The 23,918-nt window shown below is 38.7% G+C and overlaps 1 protein-coding gene across 1 annotated transcript in view; it reads left to right on the top strand.

Annotated features, from left to right (window-relative positions):
* The window catches only part of slc36a4 (solute carrier family 36 member 4), a 33,197-nt gene extending 15,128 nt beyond the window's left edge, over positions 1–18,069 (top strand). Inside the window, exons 8-13 of the mRNA XM_079885841.1 lie at positions 194–448; positions 1,973–2,071; positions 3,969–4,138; positions 5,204–5,373; positions 15,822–17,721; positions 18,038–18,069. Coding sequence (XP_079741967.1) covers positions 194–448; positions 1,973–2,071; positions 3,969–4,138; positions 5,204–5,373; positions 15,822–16,117 — 990 coding nt within the window. The 3' untranslated portion in view covers positions 16,118–17,721; positions 18,038–18,069. The remainder of the gene's footprint in view (positions 1–193; positions 449–1,972; positions 2,072–3,968; positions 4,139–5,203; positions 5,374–15,821; positions 17,722–18,037) is intronic.
* The last annotated feature ends 5,849 nt before the right edge of the window (positions 18,070–23,918 follow it).

The raw sequence follows: 23,918 nt of genomic DNA, 5'->3' as shown, positions 1-23,918 counted from the left end.
CACCCAAGTTTCATTTTCTCCATAGATAAGCAGATCTTCACTATATGATGGAGCCAGAGCAAATGAAAACGAATGGAAAAACACATTTCCAGAATGAAGACCATCAGCAGCCCGACAGAATCTGGCTTTAAACTTAACAGCCAATCACATTTTTGTTTGGAATTATGTCAAAGCTCAGTGTGTTCTTGTACAGGTGATGGAAGGAGCTCGTCCGAACTCTTCCGCGGAGACCGTGCCATTATACCCCAATAGCTCAGAGGAGGGCGCCGTGTCCCCAGACACTCCTTCTGCTGCGGGGCTGGATCTGCGGCTCTACATGGTCTTCCTCCTTCCCTTCATCATCGTGCTGACCTTCATCAGGGACCTGCGGAACATGGCCGTGCTCTCCGCCATCGCCAACCTCTGTATGGCCATCAGCCTCATCCTGATCTTCACATATATACTCCACGTAAGTGTGCGTGTGTGCTGAGGCTGCATGATTCTGGGGGAAAGAATCTAATTGCGATATGATAATTGCAATTTAAAATGTTTTTTTTTAAGCTCCAGGTTTGTTGTTGTTATATAGCAATATGACAATTAAATTTAAAAAAATATTATTATTAAATAAACTATTAAAATAAGAAATATAACTATTGTAATATCTTACTGTAAAATAAAGTATTTAAAGTCCCCCTGTAGTCAATCATTTTAACACTTAAAACTCATCTTTGATCACCAAAATTACATATTTAAGTGTTTTTTCTTTGAAAAAAATTCTTGATGCCTAAAAATAGCTTGAATGTCCTTTTCTAGTTACTTGAAAAAAGTAATCTGATTACGTTAATGGTAATGCATTACCCCAACACTGATTGAATTCATGAAATTTACTTACCCAGTTATTTAAGACAGCTCGAGATGTCTCAAGTTTTTCTCTCAAAAACAAAACTTAATAAAGTGGTCAAAATCATGTCTGGCCCATCTTATGATCCTGTCTTACTCATGCTGTTCACTTTTCATATAATCAACATAGATGAAATTATAAAATAACATTATATTATGTAAACACAAATATGAAATATGATTTTAAATCATTAAATCTAGGCTATATCAGTGAACAGCGCACTGGTTTAAAATGTGTAAGACATGTTGGAAAAGGTGTTTATCTTTAATTTCCAATGTGAATATCAATGTATTCTCTTGAAAATGATTTATTGTCAAATGTGTGCTGAATGTTAACTCCTCTTAGGAATTTCACCATTCAATGTGAATTTATCTGAGAATATTCTTAAATAAGAAAATCTATTCAGTGATTGGTCCATGCCAATGTCGTCATCCAAAATCCTGTTTGTGGCACAGCAGTGTGTCGTGAATCATCTCTAAGACTAAGCTTTAGTCCTACACTTCACTTAAATTACGACTGAGATGCTTGATAACTAACTTTTAAGAGCAGCTTTGAGCCAAGAATTTTGTTTACTCTTTACAATTCTTAGCAGTGTTCTTGCGAGTAATTCTCAGAGGCTCTATATATATATATATATATATATATATATATATATATATATATATATACGGGCCCAGGTCATAAGCTGTCCACGTGTAAATGAACACAGTTCAAGCAAATACATTTAATTGAAATAAATCAGTCTTTGTGATTTGATAATCGCATTAAGCCATATCGCGATTCCGGTTTTATTTCATACTTTCATATTATTTCAATCTCATATATCCACTTTTGTAGTCAGAAATGCTCATTGTGCACGACTGATACAAGTCTGTGCATGCAAGCTCTCTGATATTGCATGAAGCCACCAAATCAGATTGGAGTCATTTTTCTATGCATCAAATTGTGAAGGCTGTGGGTGGCTGGTACGTCTGAGCCTGACATTTGATCTTTAAATATATTGTTCCTGTAAGTGTGTATGCATATTTCAGCCTTTATACTAGAAAGAAAGACTGCAATTATAGTCATGTGAAACTGTATCTCTTTCCGTAGGATGTGAGTGATCCCAGAAGCCTGCCATATGCCTCCACATGGCGGAAGTTTCCCTTCTTCTTTGGAACAGCCATATTTGCTTTTGAGGGAATTGGAGTGGTGAGTTTATGATTCAGGTTTTATTTATTTGATTTTGATACATCTACTATTTTTTTTTTTTATTGGTATTGAATAAATTAAGGTATAATAATAACAATGGACAATTCTCTTGCTTCGTCCACTATCATTTCATGCTTTCTTTCCCACTGAGCTTGTTTTAATGCAGTATGGGATTTCCTCTGCAAAGGTTACATTTCCATAAATATATTTTGGCAGATGCTTTTATCCATAGCGACTTTAGATATTCTCAGTGCAGTATTAATATTACAAAAGTTTTTTTTATATATATTTTCTTCTTTAAAACAACTTAAAGGGGCAATATGTAAGAATATTCGTGTATTTTTTTATTTTTTTTTATTACCAGTGTGTGAACCGTTTGTAACGAAACTTAAAAACCAAGACCTTCCCTGACTTCCTAGGTCGTCTTTGAAAGCCTGTACACTGATTTTTATGTGAAGGTCTCAGGACGTTTTTTCCCTGGAAAAATAAAAGGATGTGACGTTTACATGCTCCTGAGAGCCTCTCTTCCGTTCAGTGACACGTGAAACGAATGCTTATACAATGTTCAGGATAATAAAGAAAGAGTCATTCAGTACTGTAATGTTAATGTGTCATGCGAAGAAAAGCGATTAATTCAAACTATAGTCTCACAGATATATCCATATAGTCTATAACTATGCTAACAGTAATTTTGATGACCTCATCTGCGAGTGAATCACAGAGCTGGTGCAAACATATCCATATCACTATGATCAGATGCTCTTAAAGGGATATTTTACTGCTGGAAAGATGAATGTGTATTTAAATTGGGTCATTTATGTAGTAGAAATGTGAAATTATTTTAGAAGTTGGTGCCTTCTAGACTGAGAAAAGCCAGAAAATGTATTTTTAGCTCATGTGGATGAAAGACAACAACTCCCAGAATGCACTTGCTTCGCTTCCCTACGAGGCCACTCCCAAGCCACGCCTACCGGTTACAGAGGGCAGTATCGGAAGAAATGATACAACTAGGCTACTAGTTGACTCGAAACTGAAAAGCCGCCGTTTTATCGTGAGATCCCCCTATGGGCGGGTTGAAGACATGCGGAACGAGCTCCTCCTACTGGCTGTAGTCTCTCGCCTCTGGCCAAATAACCCTCTGATGACGCTAAATGACGATTTTTGCATCATCGGAGGTTTTTTGTCCAGACACACAATACAGAAATCTCTCGTCTCAGGGGGACATGAGGGAGGGAAGCACGGTCATTCAAAAATACTACCAGGTTTCTACTGATACAAAGCTTAATGCTAATCGGTGAAGTATCCCTTTAACTGCTGTTTTCTCACCGCTGTCATTTTTGTTGTGTGTTCATTTTGTTATTGAGAGGGAAACGCACAGCACATTTAAATATTCATCTAAATATCGCTCTCAGCAGGGTGAACGCCGTCTGGATGTTTGTTAACAGTATTTCCGAATTTTTTACCCCTAAGTGAAGAATGAAAAATAACTTTGCAGTGAGTATATCGGAGCCTTGAATCACGTTCAGTCTCTTATTGCTCATGCTCACAAAACATACAAGTTGCTAATAACAAGCGTTTCTGAATTCTACAAATAGCCCATTTAAGGTACATTTATAATGCCATGCATTGGGTTGGTACCCTAGCATTACATTACAAAAAAGTAAACTCTACTGTAAGTAGGTGATGGTAAATTTGACATCTTACGCTCTTCTGACCATCAAAATCAGACAATAGTGGATTTTTTTTTTAATTCTTTTTTTTTTTTTTTTTTTTTTTTACAATTAGAGCAAATGGCAATGCAAAAATGATATTTGCCTTGGTCTCCGGAGTGTGCATGTGATGCCCGGAACAATGCTTCACCAATCAGTCTTCTGTATGTCCTGTTTTGTTTGTGTAGGTTCTTCCGTTAGAGAATCAAATGAGCGAACCGAAACGATTCCCTCAAGCCCTCAACATTGGCATGGGTGTCATCATCGTGCTTTACGTGACCCTGGCGACGCTGGGCTACCTCTGCTTCAGAGACGACATCAAAGGAAGCATCACACTCAACCTCCCGCATGATTCCTGGTAACATGCGCTCAAACTTGCTTAAAAAGTCATCGAAGTGGTGGTGTGGGTGAAATATAATCATATATGCACATGCTATGGCGCGTTAGTGCTCATGTGGGAAAAATGGGTTCAAGTCCGGCCTGCAACATGTTCCCATTCGACCCATTTCCGGCCTCTCTCAACTACCTCTATACGTAAAAAGGGGCAAATGCTGAAAAATCTAAATGTAAAACGTCTCATCCGTCACATCTGAGTGTCTGATTCAGATAAATGTAGTTATCGCAGCACTCTTCCATGGAGTTAAATTCAGAGACATAATATAAAACTCCTCGTCCTCTGCGCTCACTGTCAGAAACGGCTCGAGTGATTGATCGCAGTTCGGAGCGACTTAAGATTAAATTACCAAGAAATCAAAACCAGCTGCTTTCAAGTTTAGCTTTAACTAAAGGCTGCCATTTCCAACTAACTTCCATCAAGACTTTTATTAGCAGTTAATGTGTTTCTAGAACTCATTAGCATCCTGTCAGCCGAGAACAGTCTGTCACCAGAGCCAATATCTGATTCAGCAAATCGGTTGCTGCCGTATAAAGCAGTGTGACATGCTTCTGAAACTGTTAAACAATGTTAAGAAACTAATTATTTTATAATGCAAAGATGCATTCAATTGATCAAAGACTTTTTTATGGAAGTATGAATAAATCAAATAAATGCTGTTCTTTTTGTTCCAATTTTCTATTCATCAAAAAATCATGGAAAAAATTGCATCACAGTTTTTCACAAGAATATGAAGCAGCACAACAGTTTTCAACATTGATCATAATCACAAATGTTTCTTGAGCATCAGATCATCATATTAGAATGATTTCTGAAGGATCATGTGACACTGAAGACTGGAGTAATGATGCTGAAAATACTGCTTCAAACTCAGGAATAAATTACATTTGAAGTCAAAAAGTCATAGTCTCTGCATTCAGTTTCCTTTGAAGTCATGTGTTGAAATGGTGCATTGCATCACTGACATTCCTCAACCCGTAATTGCACATTCTATGATTTCTGATCTGTGTGTGTGTGTGTGTGTTGCAGGTCCAATCAGCTGGTGAAGGTCTTGTACTCATTCGGCGTGTTTGTGAGTTTTGCAGTGCAGTTTTTCGTGCCGGCAGAGATTTTGGTTCCGCCTGTGTGTGAGCGCATCAGAAAGAGCTGGAGACAGACGGCTGATCTCAGCCTTAGAGCGGTGCTCGTCTGCCTCACCTGTGAGTGTACACACACACGCACGCAACACAAGCACACAAACAGATGCACGCACACAGACAAACATGCGCGCGCACACAGACACACGAGCACACAAACAGACAAACATGCACACAAACAAACATACGCACGCACACACACAGACAAACACGCGCACAAACGCATGCACACACAACAGACACATACAACCACACACACACACACACACACACACACAGAGTCACACAAACACACACATATACAGACACACACACCGCCAAACACACAAAACAACGCGTGTAAAAGACAATAAAACCGTCACTTCCTAAGAAATTGCCATAAAATATTTGTAATAAAAATGGAAGTTGCTGCAGTCAGAGAAGAAAATGTGGCTCTTTTTTTCCCTCCATCATAAATGACTTGAACCCAACAAACACTGCCATGTTATTTGGCATTAGGACGCTTCTGGGAGGGAATTAAACCAAATCATTCTGATGACAGACTTTGGCGTTTCAGAACGACATTTGAGATGCTGTGCGATGAAATCGGTCCACTGGTTAGTCCAGTTATCAGATCGTCCACTTTTGAGGCAAAGTCATGTGACTTTTTTTGTTGTGCATCGAGGGATTTATTCAGTAAACGTGTTTCCATTGTTTATGCACGTCGTTTTATTGAGTAAAAAAATGATCCGCCCCAATTCAGCGCATAAATCGTTTAAAATGAATTTGCATCTTGGCGTTTCCATCATTTTTTATGAGATAACGTAAAATTTGCATAAAATAGGTGACTGCTAACATAGTTATAGTCACATCTTTCATAATGAAAGCAGTCCCAGAATGCATTGTGCCGAGCTCAATGACAACAAAAACATCCAAGGTGGTGAATATGGGTTTGTTCTGCCCATGTAAGAAGCTCATCGTATGCTTCTCCATCTTCATCATCCGCTTTGTTTCCCTCCTATATTATCTGAACTCGCTCCACCCATCCGTCCGGTCGGTCTGCTTTTTCCTCCCATTCTTATCTTCTCCTCATCCTAATCCTCCCTCTAATATTCATTGGTGATGAGAGGCGAGATAGTGGAGGTTTGTACCCCTCCCAAAAATGATGGATGGATCCTGTGAACCATTGTAAACCTGAAGGTTTTTGGATTACTTTGATATATGTTTTTTATCTTTGGAAAAATTGAGTCTGCCACTGAACCGTGAACCACCCAGAGACCTAAAATATGAAAATAAATATTTGTTTAACACCGGCAGTCATGCAGGGACAAGTGAGAGAGCGTTGCTATGAAGAAAGAGAAGGAAAGAGGACGAGAGCATGTTGCAAGAATTGTGTGCGCATGCCAAATAGTGAATGGAAAAGTGAGTGATGGTGTGTTTTTGTATGGAGTGAGACTGTGTGAAGACCGTGCAAGCCGATTTCATGTTATGTGTATATTTTATTCTGTTTAATTTTGTTTCCAATCACCTTTCTATCAGTTTTTAAAAAATATCTATCCATCTATCCAAAGAATGATAGAAGTGAAAATATGATAGAATAGCTCAAATCTATCGTTCCATTGATCATGTTCCATTTATCATTTATCACATCCCATTTATTTATATCTATCTATCGTTCCATTTATAATTCTATGTAGCTTTTCTATAATTTGAGCTATTTTCACCTCTATCATTCTTTCTAGCCGTCTACATTCTAGCTATCGTTATCATTCTAGCTTACTATCCATTGTTCTATCTACTGTTATCATGATTTTACCTGTTGTTAATAGTAACCATCATTCTACCAGTTGTTCTAACCACCTATTGTTTTTGCTCTTTATCATTCTAGCTATTTTCTAGTGATCTATCTTTCTTGCAATCTACCATTCCAGCAATTTATATTGTTGTATCCATCTATCATTCTATGAAAATACAATCTTTCTTTCTTTCTTTCTTTCTTCCTTCCCTCCCCAGTGTCTCTGCTCACTATTCATTTGTCAGTCTTTTGTTCTCTCCATGTCTCTTGTCTCCTGGGACATATCACGTTCTCCACTTATAAGATTTATTTTATTGCATCCATGACTCTTTTTCTTTTGTCCTGACCTTTCAATCATTCGCTACTCTCCGTCTCTCTTTTCCTCTCTCTGTTCAAAGGTTTAAGTTGCAACATGCCATCATGAAAGAAACATGAATGCCTTGTAAATTAATTTTTTAAAAATTAAATGTTCACATTAATTCATTGCTAAACTACATTTATATTTCCGAATTATGCATTTCAGTAAAGCAATTGTCGGTGGGAAATTATGTTAGGTGGGACTTGATTTTATCCACTGGGGTTTGATTGGTTTATTGGCCAAGATATTATTGGTTAATATTATTTTCTCTGCCCACACAGCAGAAAAGTCATTTCAGAGGCAGAGAAAGTCATTACATTTTGATGAAAGATTATGAAAAAATATATATTTTCTTTACCATGAAATGCGCTGGTAAGCCGTGTACAATGAGACTATGGACATTTATTAGGAAAGAAAATAGCAGGGTTCCTACTTTCTTGGAAATTATTGTAATTATTTAAATTAGAAATGGAAACAAAAGTAAAATAAAAATGTAAAAGGCCTGGAAAAAGTCATTGAATAAATGCAATTTTGAAGTCCTTCACGTCTTGGAAATTTCCATAATAAATGTAACTGTTTCTAGTTATGCACAGCTCTAAATAATTTATTTGCCTACAAATTGCTGTTTTTCAGTGCAAAACTTGAAAAGTATCTATAGACAGTTGGTCAGAAGGCATGGGAAGCCAGAAATGGGGTCATTTGTTTATATTATTCATTTTAATTTATTTACATATTTCTTTAATACATAATTTATGGATACAAAAAGTAGCTGTGTATTAGAGTCATAATTTTCTTTTTTTAATGACTAATAATGATATAAAGTTTATGGACATAGAGTTTTAAGAATAAAAATAAATTAAAATGAACAAAAAATGTAAATGTGTATATTTATTTTATGTTTTTTATTTTCTCTTTAAACTGTATATCCATAAATTATATATCACTATTAGTCATATCACATGCATCAGCTGTGTTTTTCGGTTCTGTTGGACGCTTTTATGCTGCACATTAGTGATGCGGATTGTGGTTATATCCACAGACACTGCAGATAATCTGCGGGTCGGTTGGGCCAAGTAATAAAAAGTAACAAACTGATTAATTACGGGTGGGTGGATGGGTGGATGGATGAGAGAAATCATTAATGATGGAAATATTTCGTCAGGCAGTATTTTCAAGATTCTAAGCTACGCAGTTGCAGGGTCCACTTTTTCAAGCAACTAATGGAGGCAAAACAGATCGGAGAGACATTTCAAAAAGCAGAATTAAGAACAAAGCAAAATTAAGTAGTTAACCAGGATCAGTCAAGTGCTGGGTATATGATATGTAACTGCTACAAACTCATAAAGCCTATATCCAGCCTTTGCTTGGGCTGATCGGATTTAATTTATGCGTTCAGGAAGTTTCAGTGATGGAAACAGTGACGTTCCCATTTAGGTTTGAAGGAGTAAAGCAAGCCTGTGTTTAGGTTATTAAGGAATTGCAATTTTGCCAAAGAAGAACTTTGACTTTAAAACAGCCTACTTCAGTGAAATATGTTACCATATCATCACTCTTAACACAGAACTAGAATAACTGTAATGTGATGATCAAGTGAGGATATCTAAATCAGAAAAAATCATGGGTTCCAGTGACTGGCAGGTGGATGAGCTATTTTTAATAGCGGATTCGGGTGTAGTTAGAACTGATCTCTTCTGCGCATCGCTCTTCTGAGGAAGTTTTAGAAGAGACCCGTAGAAGTGCTGTTGGACAGGGGGGTAATGAGCTCCGAAGGTTGCGGGTCCGTGGCCCGTGCTGGTAGATAAAAAGATGAAGTTCTTATTCTGTCACTCACCTATGCTGTCTTTTATCTCTCTCCGTGTTCTTTCTGCCTGATGTGCTTCCTCCCTCTTTTTCTGGCTCAAGGCCGTCACCCCCCCGAGCACCGTGATAGATTACGGGTGCATTGTATGTATGGAGTGTGTTTGTGGCCGTCTTCTGTGGTGTGTGTGAGAGCTGGGGCAGAGTTGAGGGACTCATTCAGTGTCTGGTCATTTATCTCCGTCTTCCTGAAACTCTGTGAATTATTACCTGCCTGCCCTACGGAGACAGGCCCATCATGGAGCTCTCCGCTGAGGCCTGTCGCAGAGCTCCGTGATGGGGCTTATCATGCACCTGCACGCTGAGGCCCATCTCTGAGATTCCAAAATGCCTCTGACTCAACCACTTTGTAGAAAGTTCACTGGTAACACAAACATTTCTGGTTCGATCCATACAAGAATTAAGTCACGTAACCCCAGGTTTCGACAGTTGTGGCCAAAAGTGATGTCCAGCCTAGGAAATTTTACACCTTCACCCAAATAGTATTAAAAGTTTGGTAAAGATTATATAAGCATTGTGACAAGCAGGGTGGGGCCGAGAGCCATGGGAATGGAGCAAGGCCAGTGGCACGAGTGTTAACTCTTTCCCCGCCAGTGTTTTTAAAAAAATAGTTGCCAGCCACCGCCAGCATTTTTGGTCTTTATCAACACTTGAATGTGGCTAAGTTTCATTAAAAAAAAAAGCAACATTTTTGTTGGCACTGAGAACACACAGCGCTCCCATTCTTCATCTTCATTAGTTTACAGTCTCTGTTTAACAGTTCTGTATAACACGTTATTAGATAGAACTGTTAAACAAAGAAAATAAACGGTATACGAAAAATTTACCAGATTACTGAGTACCCTGTTGGTTACAGGGTTTACTTTGTTATTCATTTATTTGGGAAAAAATATGTTGTAAATAAATATGAATTAAAAATATAAATGACATCGGCCACCCTGCATTTTAAGATATCGGCATCGGCCAAAAAAACCCCCAAAAAAACGTATCGGTCGAGCACTAGATAAAAGGAGTGACGACAGTGAAGGAAGAAGAGGACCAGGCCAGGGACTTTATTGTTGTTTTGTTTCAGTTTATGTGGCAGTCGTCCGTGAGAGAATGCCGTTTTGTTGTTTGTTTATTTTGTGATTTTTGTTTATTCTTCGCCGGTTCCCGCCTCCTCCACCAATGCAACAATGTTAAAAGCTCTGGGAAGGAGGCGGCAGGGACCAGCGAACAGTAAACGTAAAGCGGCAGCCCCTCACGGACAACTGCCACATAAATGAAAACAAAATAACAACATAAAATCAGGCCTGGTCTTCTCTCGTCCTTCACTGTCGTCACTCCTCTTTTTCTCCTTCCGAGGTTTCTCCGTGGGACCCGTGACCGATGTGGCTCATTAGCACTCGCGCCACCGGCCTCGCTCCGCTTCCACAGCTTTTGGCCCCGCCCTGCTTGCCACAAGCATATGCTTCGGTCACGCCATGTTGAAATTACCGTAAATAAAGCTCTGTATGCTTTTGAATTTCACTCGCAGTACTTTGACATCATACATGGATTAATTTAATACTCAGGTCGAACACACCTTGAATCTGCAGTGGTCAGGTGGTACAGCGGCCACATGGTACAAGTCGTAGCTCTCAGAAAATTTAAAGTTAACATGTAAATACAAGTTATTGAAATTACAAACAAGTGAAGGCTTTTTACAGTTCAGAAACTTTATGGTAATAACGACATGGCGCGTATGCACCTATATTGCGTAGTTGTGCTTTGAGTCAATTGTTTTATTTGTGATAATTGTGCCAAATTGTGCAGACAAAATTTTTGGCCAGGCTGTCATACAAAGAAATTATGAACATGAAAAAACAAATGAGAACCAACTAAATATTAATAACTTATGTTGTAGTCAATGTTTGTTTTTTCCTGTGAGCTTTTAGTTTTTCTATGCATTTTTTTTTTCATAGTAAGATAAAACTTGTAGCTGTAGTTTGAATAATTTTCAGATAAATTCCTCAACAAAGTTTAGTCTTTTGTTCTTCCCTCATATTAAAAAAAATATGTATCATATTTTGATGGTTTAATCAAATGAGTATGGTCGTTAAAAACAAATATCCCCTCCAGACATCACTTTTGGCCACTACTGTAGATCTTTGTTATTTTGGTATTTATTTATCGAATGTCTTTTTTTGTTGTTGGTATTAATATACTGATATACGTTTAGAATTTTCCATTTTCTTTTAGTAAGCAGTTTTTTTTTAGTTAACATTTATTTCAAGTGACGATAATTTCTAAATTTATCTAAACGGTTTTAGTTAACAATAACATGAACTTGGATTGACTCTAAAACAAGTAAAATAAGTAACTTTTGCTTCATCAGAACTCATGTCACATTCCTCTAATTATTATTCATGGTTGGTTGTTCATTTTTAGATTTTCATTACTTTTTTGAACGTGGGTCCATGTGTTGGTGTTGGTTATCTCTCATATCATGTACCGAACTGTCAAAACCTCTATCCTGAGGGTGGCAGTAGCACACAGAGACGAGAAACTGAAGCGTTCATGCGTGTTTGTGAGAGTGTTCAGAATGCATGAGTGAGAGAGAGAGAGAGAATCGAGCGTGTGATATGTTACTGGTTTCTTTCTGAAACAGAGAGAAGGAGAGCGAGAGAGAAAGAGAGAAGATGTAGCTTAGAGAGCAGGTGTGTGACACTTCACACTAGAGCAGTGATTCTCAACCTTTTTTGGGTCAGCGCCCCCTATCCATTATCCAGGTCCCTTAATTGATTTCTAGCCCTTGCATTAGCTTTACTACTAGATATATTTATGGAGATGAGAAATAAAAACCCGCCCTGTACAGCTATGATCAGCTGTTCGGCCGAGCTTTCGATGTTGTTACGGAAAGGCTGAAGCTGATTGGTTGGTTTTGGTCACATGACCTGCTGTGCGCTTGCGGCATTCTGAAAAGTTGAGATGTTTTCAACCGACCGTGTCACTTCTATTATGAGCGCGATTGCCACGCGCCTACATTTGAAATAACGAATTTGCACGTGCATAACGCAATATGTGAGCGGCCCCTGACTGGTTCGAGTCGGCACCGCTGCGGAGTAGCACAGTACCTGCACAGCACCAAGACTCCTGCAATTTTGTTTATTTACCATTAGAGCGCCAAAAGTTACGAACTGCAGCTTTCATATAAAATTAAAAAGCATGTCACTAAAAGCCAAATTACAGATTTGATTTGACTGAACATTGGGAATATTAGTATCAGTTTCCCAGAGAGCATATATCAGTGTTAACGAAATGCAACGGTTACAAATTAGACATTCAATATTTAATCAACAGCAGCTGTACCGCGAACAGCCAGTCAGCAAACAAGAAGCATTCTTATAAATTATTTTCAACGGAGAACATTAACAGGGAAAAAGCAGAATGATTTATTTGAACGTTCGAATTTCAAATTGTAAAAAATTTTTAAAAATAGTGTGAGCCCTGTGCTTGATGTTTTTCTGCTAATTGGAAAAATTGTTGGGAAAGCAAGAATCAGCAGCCTGATCTTTAGCCAGAGAGCCGGATACCGCTGGGCATATTTGCCCCAAATGCTGCACCAGCCAGAGCTGCGTAAAATAGCCTGGGCTTTGTCGCACTGGATGTCGATAAGATGCTCCTGAATAGCAGGCTCGCATTCGATCACATCCGTTTGAAAGGGCTGCACAACCCAACTGGGAACATCAAGGTTAAGGAGGTCCCTGAAGCGGATCTCCATGTCGGCCTTAACCATCCTCAGGTGGTCAGTGTAAACTAGGAGGAGGTCATCGGTAAGAGCCTCAGACCCGTGTAATGAGTATTATTTTACAGTTCAATTGTTCTCTTATCTCCATGAATATTTTTAGTCTGATTTGAATTAGTTGTTTTATTGCTTAGGCCCCGTCCACACTACTGCGTTTTCGTTTAAAACGGAGAATTAAAACGAATACGATCTCCGTCCACACCAGCGTTTTAGCTGCGTATTAGAATTGATCTCCGTCCACATTAAAACGACTGAAAACGCGGATCACGTGACCATTCACCAACACTGGGCATGCGCTTGCTGGTGTAAACCTAGAGACTTTCAAACAGACTGTAAAAAAATGCTTTCAAACATCAAAATGTCTTTTATTAATATGTATTTGTGTCAAAATGACATATAAACATCTTTTCCTATTCTATTTTGCCTGGAAATGCTTCCAACACACTTGCGTGTCGCATGAAAAATAGGCGTCGGTTCTATTTCTAGCATGCACGCGTTTACTGCGCGAGCCGCACCTGAGGCTCGGCAGTTTCTTACTGTAAGAAACTGTTCCAGCGGGTGAAGTTTACTGGACTGGTACTGAATATTACCTGTGTGTACTCCATGACTGATGACACCCAATCATAGAGCCGAGCGTGAGCCTCTGCGTCATCGTTTCTAAAGTCCTCCGTTTTGACCCGTCCACACTAAAACGCCCTCCGGAGATTCAAAACGAAAAACGGGTCGGCAGCGTTTCTAAACTTCTCCGTTTTGAGTCTCCGTTTTTGCCGTTTTAGTGTGGACGGGAGGTGCAAACGTAGCAAAAGGTCTCTGTTTTTAAACGAAAACGCAGTAGTGTGGACGGGGCCTTATTCTACTAAACTGTTTATAAGGTAATGTGTGCTTTAGGTGGGTCTGTATTTTCAGACTCAATATAATCACTCGAAATAATAAACATTACAATGGTATTCATGGAAATAAAATATATTAGGCTAATTATAATAATAGTGGGCCTGTTATATCTATTTAGTGTTGTTTCGGAAAAAAAGATCACCTTGGCCAGCTGTGGGAAATAGCAAACTGCCTCAATCTTCTAACAAGAATAAACATATATGAACAATTAAATTATTATTGTATTATTCATTATTTTTAACCATCTTGAAACTATCCAAGCAGCGTTTCGCACTCAGATGTGACGGCGGAATTAATACATTACCAAAATGTGATTACAGAATATATTTAAATTATCCATCAAATTTGTCATTTTCCTCTTACAGTCTTGCGAGTTAACAATAATGCCTGACCAGTAAATTACTTGAACAAAGAAAATATTTTTGCATTGGCATTAGTTAATGCCTAAAAATGTAAAAGTTTTACCTTATAAATAGAATTTATGAGAGGGAACATGATTTATTGAAACTATATAAGTGGTTATTAAGTCAATACTTTTTTAATGGCTTGTCAACTTTCCATTCCTCCGCTGCGTGATTGTTGTCAGCGTAAAACACATTTTTGAGCACATGAATGCTGATTCTAGTCAGTGCTTGAGCGCTGGTCTATGACTGGAAAAATAATAGTCATTGCAAAGGAAACGATACATAGCTTACATGTCGCATTAAACTGGCAGATTTTAGAATGTTGTAGGCAATTATTTTGCAAGTAATTACATCTTTAATCTTGGACCTTTGGTGTAAACTCGTGAACACCTGAACGGCCCCCTTTCAAAAATATTGCTTCCAACGCCCCCCGTTGAGAACCACTACACTAGAGTCTCATGAATTAAACATATGTGTACAGCCAGAGAGTGTGTGTGCTTTTTATAAAATGCTGCGAAGAGCGATGGGAGACATTCCACTACAAGCTGCATGTGTGTGTGGATATAAATTGTTGTGCCTTTGTTTTCAGGGAAAGGAAAGGGGGTTTTGTCTTCCACATCAGCAAAAAAGATGAATATTGATTTTTGATTTAGTCCTTCAGCCACAATTCTCTGCTTACACTCGTCCACAAACAAACCAGTCAGGATGTCAGAGAGTTAAAGACACACTGCAGTTTAAAACCACAGCCGGATGAATTGTGTAGAAAAAGTTACTTTGTGCAGTTCATCCAAATAAGGCAAAAATCTACCATTTCTTTTTTTCATCTTTTTTCTTTGTTGTAATTGGTGGTTTTTGCACAAACTTTTGAAACTTAACTAAGTATGAAACTTCTATATGTAACTCGTTTGTGCTACAGACATAAATGCTGACAAGAACTCAAATTTTGTGACCTAGCTTTTGGCCCTGGCAACCATCCAGACAACCTTAGCAACACCCTAGCAACCATCCACCACACATTAGCAGCTGCATTGTAATGCTTTATATATCCCAACACTCTAGCAACCAACAAGAACACACTAACAATGGCATTATAACACTTTATATATCCCAACACACCATACCAAACCCCTAGCAACACCATAACAATCACCCAGAACACCCTAGCAACAAGTTTTAGTGCTTCTGTTATGTGCTTTTGTCTTGTCAACATGCCGAAGAGAACATTTTGCAATGCCCTATCAACCACTCTAAAAAAACCTATAGCAACCCAGAGCAAAACCCTGATTTATATCCCAACACACTATGGGACACCTAGCAACACTGTTAACCACAAAAACACCCTAGCAACACCTTGGCAACCACTCAGCCCTGCCAGTATCATTGGATTGAGTTTCTTATGAGCAAACACCACTCATGTTTTCTTCAGAACATGAAAACATCTAATCTCTCTGTCTCTCTCAGGTGTAACCGCTGTTATGATACCGCGGTTAGACCTGGTGATCTCATTGGTCGGCGCGGTGAGCAGCTCAGCGTTGGCGCTCATCTTTCCTCCGCTGGTGGAGCTCATGGCGTTCCCCAGTCAACCCCCTCCTCCTCTCCTCCTCCTCAAAGATCTCTCCATCGCCACCCTCGGCTTCATTGGCTTCCTGGCTGGAACCTACGTGACGGTGGAGGAGATAATTTATCCCGACGACCAAGGACAGACCCATCTCCGTGACCATGGGAACTGGACCACACCCACTACCTCACCGCCCTGAGGACCACGCCCACAAATGAAGGACCAATCCATGAAGGCACAGTTCCACTGTTAACGCTGTGACAGCAGAGACACTTCATGGTGGCTTTGGGATCAAGAACTTGTCTTATTGGGGTTGAGGTGTATTTTATAGCTCAATTTGTTTGTCATTCCACAGGGACAAGCCTGAGGTGTGCTGCTGTAGCGTGGATGCGTGCACGTGTGTGTGTGTGTGTGAGTGATGGCGTGCGTAGGAAATATTTTTTCCGTACAGCCTTATGGGCTTTCCATGACTCCACCCTGTTCTGGAATGGCTTTTACTCAATCAGGTCGGTAGACCGTATAGCATGTCAGCATTTAACGCAGCGGGAGAGAAATATTGCACACTGTAAAGAATGTACGTTCTCGCTGACTAGAGGTATTATTAATAAAACTAATCCTTTCTCCTGAGGCTTGTGATATTTAATTATTTTTATTCTTTTTTTTTTGACTGCAGCAATATTCAATGGGAATTATAAGTCTTAATTAACGAAAATCATTAAAATGTTGAATGTATTGCAAGCGATTAAACTGTTAAGTAAAAATCCAATCTAAATAGTAGAAGACAAGCAAGTCTCCTTTTTTATGGAAATATTCAGGATTCAAAGCTGTATCGACCGTATCTGTGGAATGTTGTCAATTATCACAGACATCATTATCGACTCGTCCCTCAGTTTGTAAAGACACGCAAAAATCGTGTTTGCACAAGGTGTTGAAGAAGCTTTTAGTTAAAGCTCTTAATTTCTTCAATGCGAAAATGCATTTCTAAATAATCCTGTTAGTTGTGTATTTCTGATTATGCCACCAAGAATCCTCTTGGTATTTACTGTTTATCAGCAGGACTGTTGGTTATGAAATAAATGCTTATTTCTATTTTATTTTCAGTTTTTTATTTGTATTCTATCAATTATTATTTACATTTTTCAGTTTAATTTTTATTGTAGTTTTAATATTTTGTGAGTGACAAAGCTAACTGGTGTCACTAAAAATGCAGCATTAATTTTTCCAGCACACACTAGTGTTATAGAGCGCAACAGTCGGGTTCCGGAAGGAAAACATTAATTTTCTCCATGAGGAAATTGATTTATAAACCTTATACGCTTATAAAGACAGACCTACTGTGAGCTACGAGGTTATTAATCGATGGCATTTGCTTCTGTTGAAGCCGTCAGCCTGTGTTATTTCAGCTTATTTTTAAAATGATCGTGTTTAACAGTGGAATTCCTGGTGAAAAACTACATTACCCATGATGCTGTGCAGAAAATTACACCAATCAGAGAGTAAAAAGTCTTGTTAGCTCCACCCACTCACATGAAGCGCTGCGAATGACATTGTTCTACACTCTCTAAACACTTAAATGTTTGTGTATGTATATATATGTATTAAAAAAATCAACATTTGTAAATGAGTAGTTTTCTATTTCACCATTGTTTTTAATTTGATTATGCTGTTCACAATGCTTCATGGGATTGTAGTTCTTTCCCAAACTAAAGCCGTTAAGTTCACAGTCTTGAACATTGTCTTTTTGTGCGATTTTCGAAACCTTTTTTGCTTGAAATCAAAGTTTGTACTGTTGTGATTCACCTTGTATCGGATTGGCTTGGTTCATGGCTTATAATACTTTAACAAAGAAATTTTTTTAAATCCCTATGTGAAAAAATAAATGGAAAAAAATACTTGCGGGTACCAGCGGCGCTGAAAAAAAGCTGTTGCACTCTATTGCTAACTAGTGTGGCATTTTCATGTTAATTCAGGCAGGTTGTTAAGGTTTCAGATTTTATCATATACCATATATCCATACATATATGTTTTGCTTAGTTATGTGGTCATGCGTCAAAGAATTGTATTTTGAACACTATGAGTGCGTGTTAGAAATCAAGAACATTGGGTCTCATTCACGAAGCATGCGTAAACTCAAATTTGAGCGTGAAATCTGAGCACAATTCATCAAAAACTTTGATTCTATAATATTTTTTAAATTCTGAAAAAATGTAATTGAACTGAAACCACTCTTAGGTAAAAATTACATACTCTTAGTGGCATCATAGGATGAAATTTTAAACAGATATAAATCTTATTTAGGCTTTATTTCATCATATATGACTCACAGTAAAATAAAAGTAGAAAAGGTGTTATAGCGAGAATGCGTCTGTAGAGATTGCATGTTTGATGAGAGTCATGAAATAAAAGGGTGTGTGAAAAGCCCTTATATGGACATGGTTTGGGGCGTTTTTATGTAAATTAGAAATTACTTCTGTTGGTACGTGGTCGCTCATTCAGAATTCATCAACACTAGAAAGAGGTTAAGAACAAATTCATGTGCGTACGAATGTGTTGTGAATTAAGCTAAACGTTTTTGTCATATGTGCGTAAATGTGAATAGTGTACGCAATTAGTGAATGAAACCCATTGTGCTTGGTTCTTCACCCGACAGTTTAAATCCTGTCTGGCTAGTGCACTTCCCATAATGTTTACATGTTAGGTCAGTAGGCGGAGACTAGGCGTCTTTTGTTGTTGTTCGAAAGGCATTCGACCACATGAGCGTTTACACTACGAAAGCAATCCGGTCCAATGCGTTTTCGACTATCTCTGGAAGTGGTCAAAAGTGGAAAAGCTTAAAACGTTTTAGACCCCGTTAACACCTGTATTTTGCGTCATCTACTTGTCCGTACGACCGAAACGCATATTAATACCAGGTGTAAACAAGGCCAAAAAATGTTGTGCCTATACTTTCGGAACGTTGTAATGTTAACATTTATTCAAGTGCAGTGCAAATGTCAGTATATTACTATAAAATAAATTTTTCCTTTTACAAATTGAGGGATGAGTCCATTTTCTGTAGTTCTAGAAAAGATAGACCCTATTTTGTATTGAACCTTTCCACATTCATGCAACCCAGTTTACTTCCACTTATATTGTTGAAGTTCTTCAAAAGCGGAGGAAAGTTCTTCTTGTCATATTTCCAAGTGAAACAGATTAATCAATGAGGATAAATCTAAGGCAGTACTTGATTTTAACATCAGGAATAGATTGGATCGTAAAAAAATGAGCATTTATTCGGAGGCGAGGGGTTGAAAAATGAAGAGGTTGGTGATGCCAGGCAAAAGGAAATTAATTTCAATGTCAGAGGAAGTTATTAGATTTTGATCAAAGGTTATAAAGACAATGCATTTTAGTCTTCGGACTAACGTGCTCTGATGAATCGTTCACAATATGACCCGGAACGTGTATTAAAAATGTAAATAGGGTCCATTTATCAATGGCTTTAAATGAATCATGCAATATATTTCTTAAATGCCAGCGTGAATTAATTAAATTGCTCATTGTCCATATCATAACGGTCATCTGTGACAGAATTGAAATATGTCACGTTTAATAAGGTTACTTTATATAGAAATAAAGATCAGTTCGGTCACCTGATGTCTAGACGTTCCTTCCTATTTCTGATTAATTAAATAGATCTGGAAAAAGCTCAAAGTGACACCAGACAGCCCTTTCTTACTATCTCTTGGCCTCTCTCTTTCTCTCTCTCTCTCAGGCTTTGGCTCATTAGTCGGGTCTTGTTTATATTCTCCTCATGTTTTCTCCTCTCTCTGCCGAAAGCTGGACACCTGACAACTGGCACGCGACACACACACAGAGAGAGAGAGAGAGAGAGAGAGAGGCTGAAAGAATATGAAAAGCGATGGGCAAAACGCTCGAATCAGAGAGAGATGGAGCAAATTAGCTGAAAAATAGAGGGAGACGGAGAGCGGAGCGAGCGAGGCGTAGAGGGAGGGAGGAAGAAAGGACGGGGGGAATTTTGCACGAGATCTCCGAGTGCGTGAGGGGAGTCTGTCTGGCACGTGAGGACAAAAATAGACTTCTCCGAGCTAAATATAGTGCAGATCACAGCACGAGCGAGATGGAGTGAGCAAGAAAGGACTCGCCCGCTCTTTTGGAAATGATTTCTGAAGGAGTGCACCCTCCTCCATCCACCGACTCCTTTTCGTGAAATCTATTTTTGACGTGCATGAAATTTAACATCTATCATTCAAATGAGAGCAGTAGGACTCACTTTAAAAACGTGCATTATTCAGAGGGAGGGCTCTCAACGTGATGCGTATTTATAGGCGCAGCCTACGAAAAGGTATATTTAGAGTTTCTTTCTTTCGTCGATCCGACACGTTTGGAGTTCTTTGTCACGTATGCGTTCGTCTGTAAGGCCAGAAACATGAACACTTGACTTAAGAATTCCACCATGATGAGCACAGATCAAGTGAATTCCCATTTGCGAGAGGAAGAGCAAAAAATAACTGACACTTTCACCAATAAGTCATTCACAAAATTATTTAACACTAGTCTGGTGTTAACAGGCATACTCTGCACAGGTCAAGTCTTCTGGCTATACATTGCGTTGTAATTGTTTTTACATTTATTCCAATGCAAATGTGCGTTACTGTAACTGCAATTTTTGGCTTTTGCAAATTGAAGGTTGAGTCAATTTTCTGTAGTAACTAGAACTAGAATACTAGAACTACTGAACTGAACTCTTCCTTTAAATGTCACCACATCTGTGCAACCCAGTTTGCTTATATTGTTAAAGGGATAGTTCACTTTGAAATTAAATTTTGGTATAGCTTACCTCAAGGGCATCCAAGATGTAGGTGTCTTTTTTTCCGCAGTAGTTTCAATGTTGATATTTTTAGGTCAAACCGTTCTTGTCTGTCAGTCATTTAATGCAGGTCTGTGGTCACTGTCACAAAGAGCATGTGCAGAGAAGTCCAAATTAAAACAATTCCCCATCGTCCAAATTAAACAATTCCCCATCGTAAGTACACATTGATGGCCTAAGACACGAAACGAGCGGTTTGTGTGAGAAAACGAACAGTATTTATATAGTTTTTAACTCTTGCACACAGCCACGTCCAAGTGATCTGAGGGCGCGGGCGCTTCCTATTGTGTGACGTGTGCGTAGACTGGTGCATAGATACAATCGATGCCGCCTTGGCTACGGCAGTTCATTGGAACGAGGCGACATCTAGTGTATATATCTATGCACCAGTCTGCGCACACGTCTCACACAATAGGAAGCGCCCGCGCCCTCAGATCACTTGGACATGGCTGTGGACAAAAGGTAAAAAACAATATAAATACTGTTCGTTTTCTCACACAAACCGCTCGTTTCGTGTCTTAGGCCATCAACGTGTACTTACGATGGGGAATTGTTTAATTTGGACAATGGGGAATTGTTTTAATTTGGACTCTGTGCATGCTCTTTGAGACAGTGACCACAGACCTGCATTAAATGACTGTCAGACAAGAACGGTTTGACCTAAAAATATCAAAATTGAAACTACTGCGGAAAAAAAGACACCTACATCTTGGATGCCCTTGAGGTAAGCTAAAACATACCAAAATTTAATTTCAAAGTGAACTATCCCTTTAAACCGCATACACTACCGTTCAAACGGTTTTGGGGTGGGTAAGATTCCTTTTAATGTTTTTTTTTTTTATAAAAAAAAAAAAAAAAAATTGATAAAAACAGGAATATTATGAAATATCATTGCAATTTATTATTATTATTTACTGTTCAATTAAAAACTGTGTTCTATTTTAATGTAGTTTAAAATGTAATTCTTTTGATGGAAAGCTGAATTGTCAGCATCATTACTCCAGTCTTCAGTGTCACATGATTTTTCTGAAAATCATTCTACTATGATGATTTGCTGCAAAAAAAACAAAAAAAAAAACAAAAAAACATTTCTTATTTTTGTGGAAACTGAGATTCTTTTTTCAGGATTCTTAGAAAGTTCAAAAGAAGAGCGTTTATATGAAATAGAAATGGCTTTACTGTTACTTTTAATGCATTTAATACATCTTTCCCTGAATAAAAGTATTAATTTCTTTAAAAGAAATTGAATGACCCCAAACTTTTGAATATTGTGTGTGTGTGTGTGTGTGTGTGTGTGTGTGTGTGTGTGTGTGTGTGTGTGTGTGTGTGTGTGTGTGTGTGCGTGCGCACACAGATGAGTCAAAACATGAACACCTGCCTAATATGCTAATGGTCCTCCGCTTGCTGCCAAAACAGCGCTGACCCGCCGAGGCATGAACTCTACAAGAACTCTGAAGGTGTCATGTGGTCTCTGGCACAAAAGACATTCTCCTCCAAGTCCTGTAGGTTGCGAGGTGGAGCCACCATGGATCGAACATGTCGGTCCAGCACATCCCACAGATGCTCAATTGGATTGAGATCTGGGGAATTTGGAGGACAGGGCAACACCTTGAACTCTTCATCATGTTATTCCCACCATTCCCACCAGGGTACTCCACTGTCATGACGGGATGTACCTGCTCTGCAACGATGTTTAGGCAGGTGGAAAATGTACATCCACATAAATGACCCGACCAGGGTTTTCCAGCAGAACATTGACCAGAGTGTCACAATCCCTCCAACGGTTTGTCATTGTCCCACAGTGTGTCCTTGTGCCATCACTTCCCCAGGTAAATGACGCACATGTACACGGCCGTCCATGTGACGTAAAAGAAAACATGACTCATCAGACTGGACGACCGTCCTCCACTGCTCGCGTGCCCATTATAGGTGCTTTCGATGGTGGACACTCTGGAGCAATACGCAGCAGAGTGTGATACACTATTTGTTGTGACACATTCCTCCCATAACATCATTAAAATTTTGTGTGACTTGTGCCACAGTAGACATTCTGTTGGCTCTGACCAGATGGGATAGCCTTCGTTGCCCTCATGGATTATAAGCCTTGGGCGCCCAACACTCAGTCACTGGTTTGTGGTTTGTTCCGCCTCTGACCTGTTGGTAAATTCTCAGCACTGCTGACCGAGAGCAACAAGCCTTGCCGTTTCAGAGATACTCTGACTCAGTCGGCTCGCCATAAAAATGTGTCCCTTGTAAAAATCTCTCATGTCTTTACTCCTGCCCATTTCTGCTGCATCCAACACATTGACATTGTTCACAGAACTTGACTTTTGACCTTGTTAGGAAATTATAAAAACAATTCGCCTCATCTGTGTCCTTCAGTACAAAAACAGGTGTTTATTTGAGCTTCTGTATTTTCCAAGTGAAGCAGAATATGATGATAAATCTTGGGGCGCTGCTTGGTTTTATCCACTTTGGATTTGATTGCATTGTGAAAAATATGTGTTTTGTACCAGAATAGAGTAGTGTTCACAACAAGAGTAACAGACATTAAGGAAGTAAATGATTTCACATTGACGTGTTGTGTTTGAGCACATCATCTGAGCCGTAAATGCCATGTGACCTATTACTCGGAAGCTAAAGGATATCATGTGTTAAATTGAACACATGATAGTTTGAACACATGATATTCTATAGTCGGAGAATTGACTATAGAAGAAGAATAATGTCTTTCTAATGAGGTTTATGCTAGTATACATAATGTCCTATGTGATCTGACACATTTCAGGACGCAACAATGCATGAAATTGAACGTAGCAAGCAGCATTTGTACTGTAGTTTTTTGGACTTAAAAGTGTGCATGCAAGTATTCAATGAGGTCGTCTACCGTGGTACTTTTTTTTGTATGCAACAAATAGGGTAAACGTACCTATTAAGCTCAAGTACCCATTAAGCACACTACCATCTTGGAGCTCAGATTATAAAAAGAAACAGCAATGTATTATCCTATTTGATGTATTAACCAATTGATGTGTTTGTTACTATATACCTCCTGTAATTTTAAACCAATCAGACCATTGCACACTGAGATATGTGTGTCCATGTGTTCACACTGTCTGGCGGCTATTTT

Source organism: Squalius cephalus, assembly GCF_949319135.1.
Source record: "Squalius cephalus genome assembly, chromosome: 11".
Taxonomy (NCBI): Eukaryota; Metazoa; Chordata; class Actinopteri; order Cypriniformes; family Leuciscidae; genus Squalius; species Squalius cephalus.
This window is presented reverse-complemented; position numbering and strand designations above follow the sequence as displayed.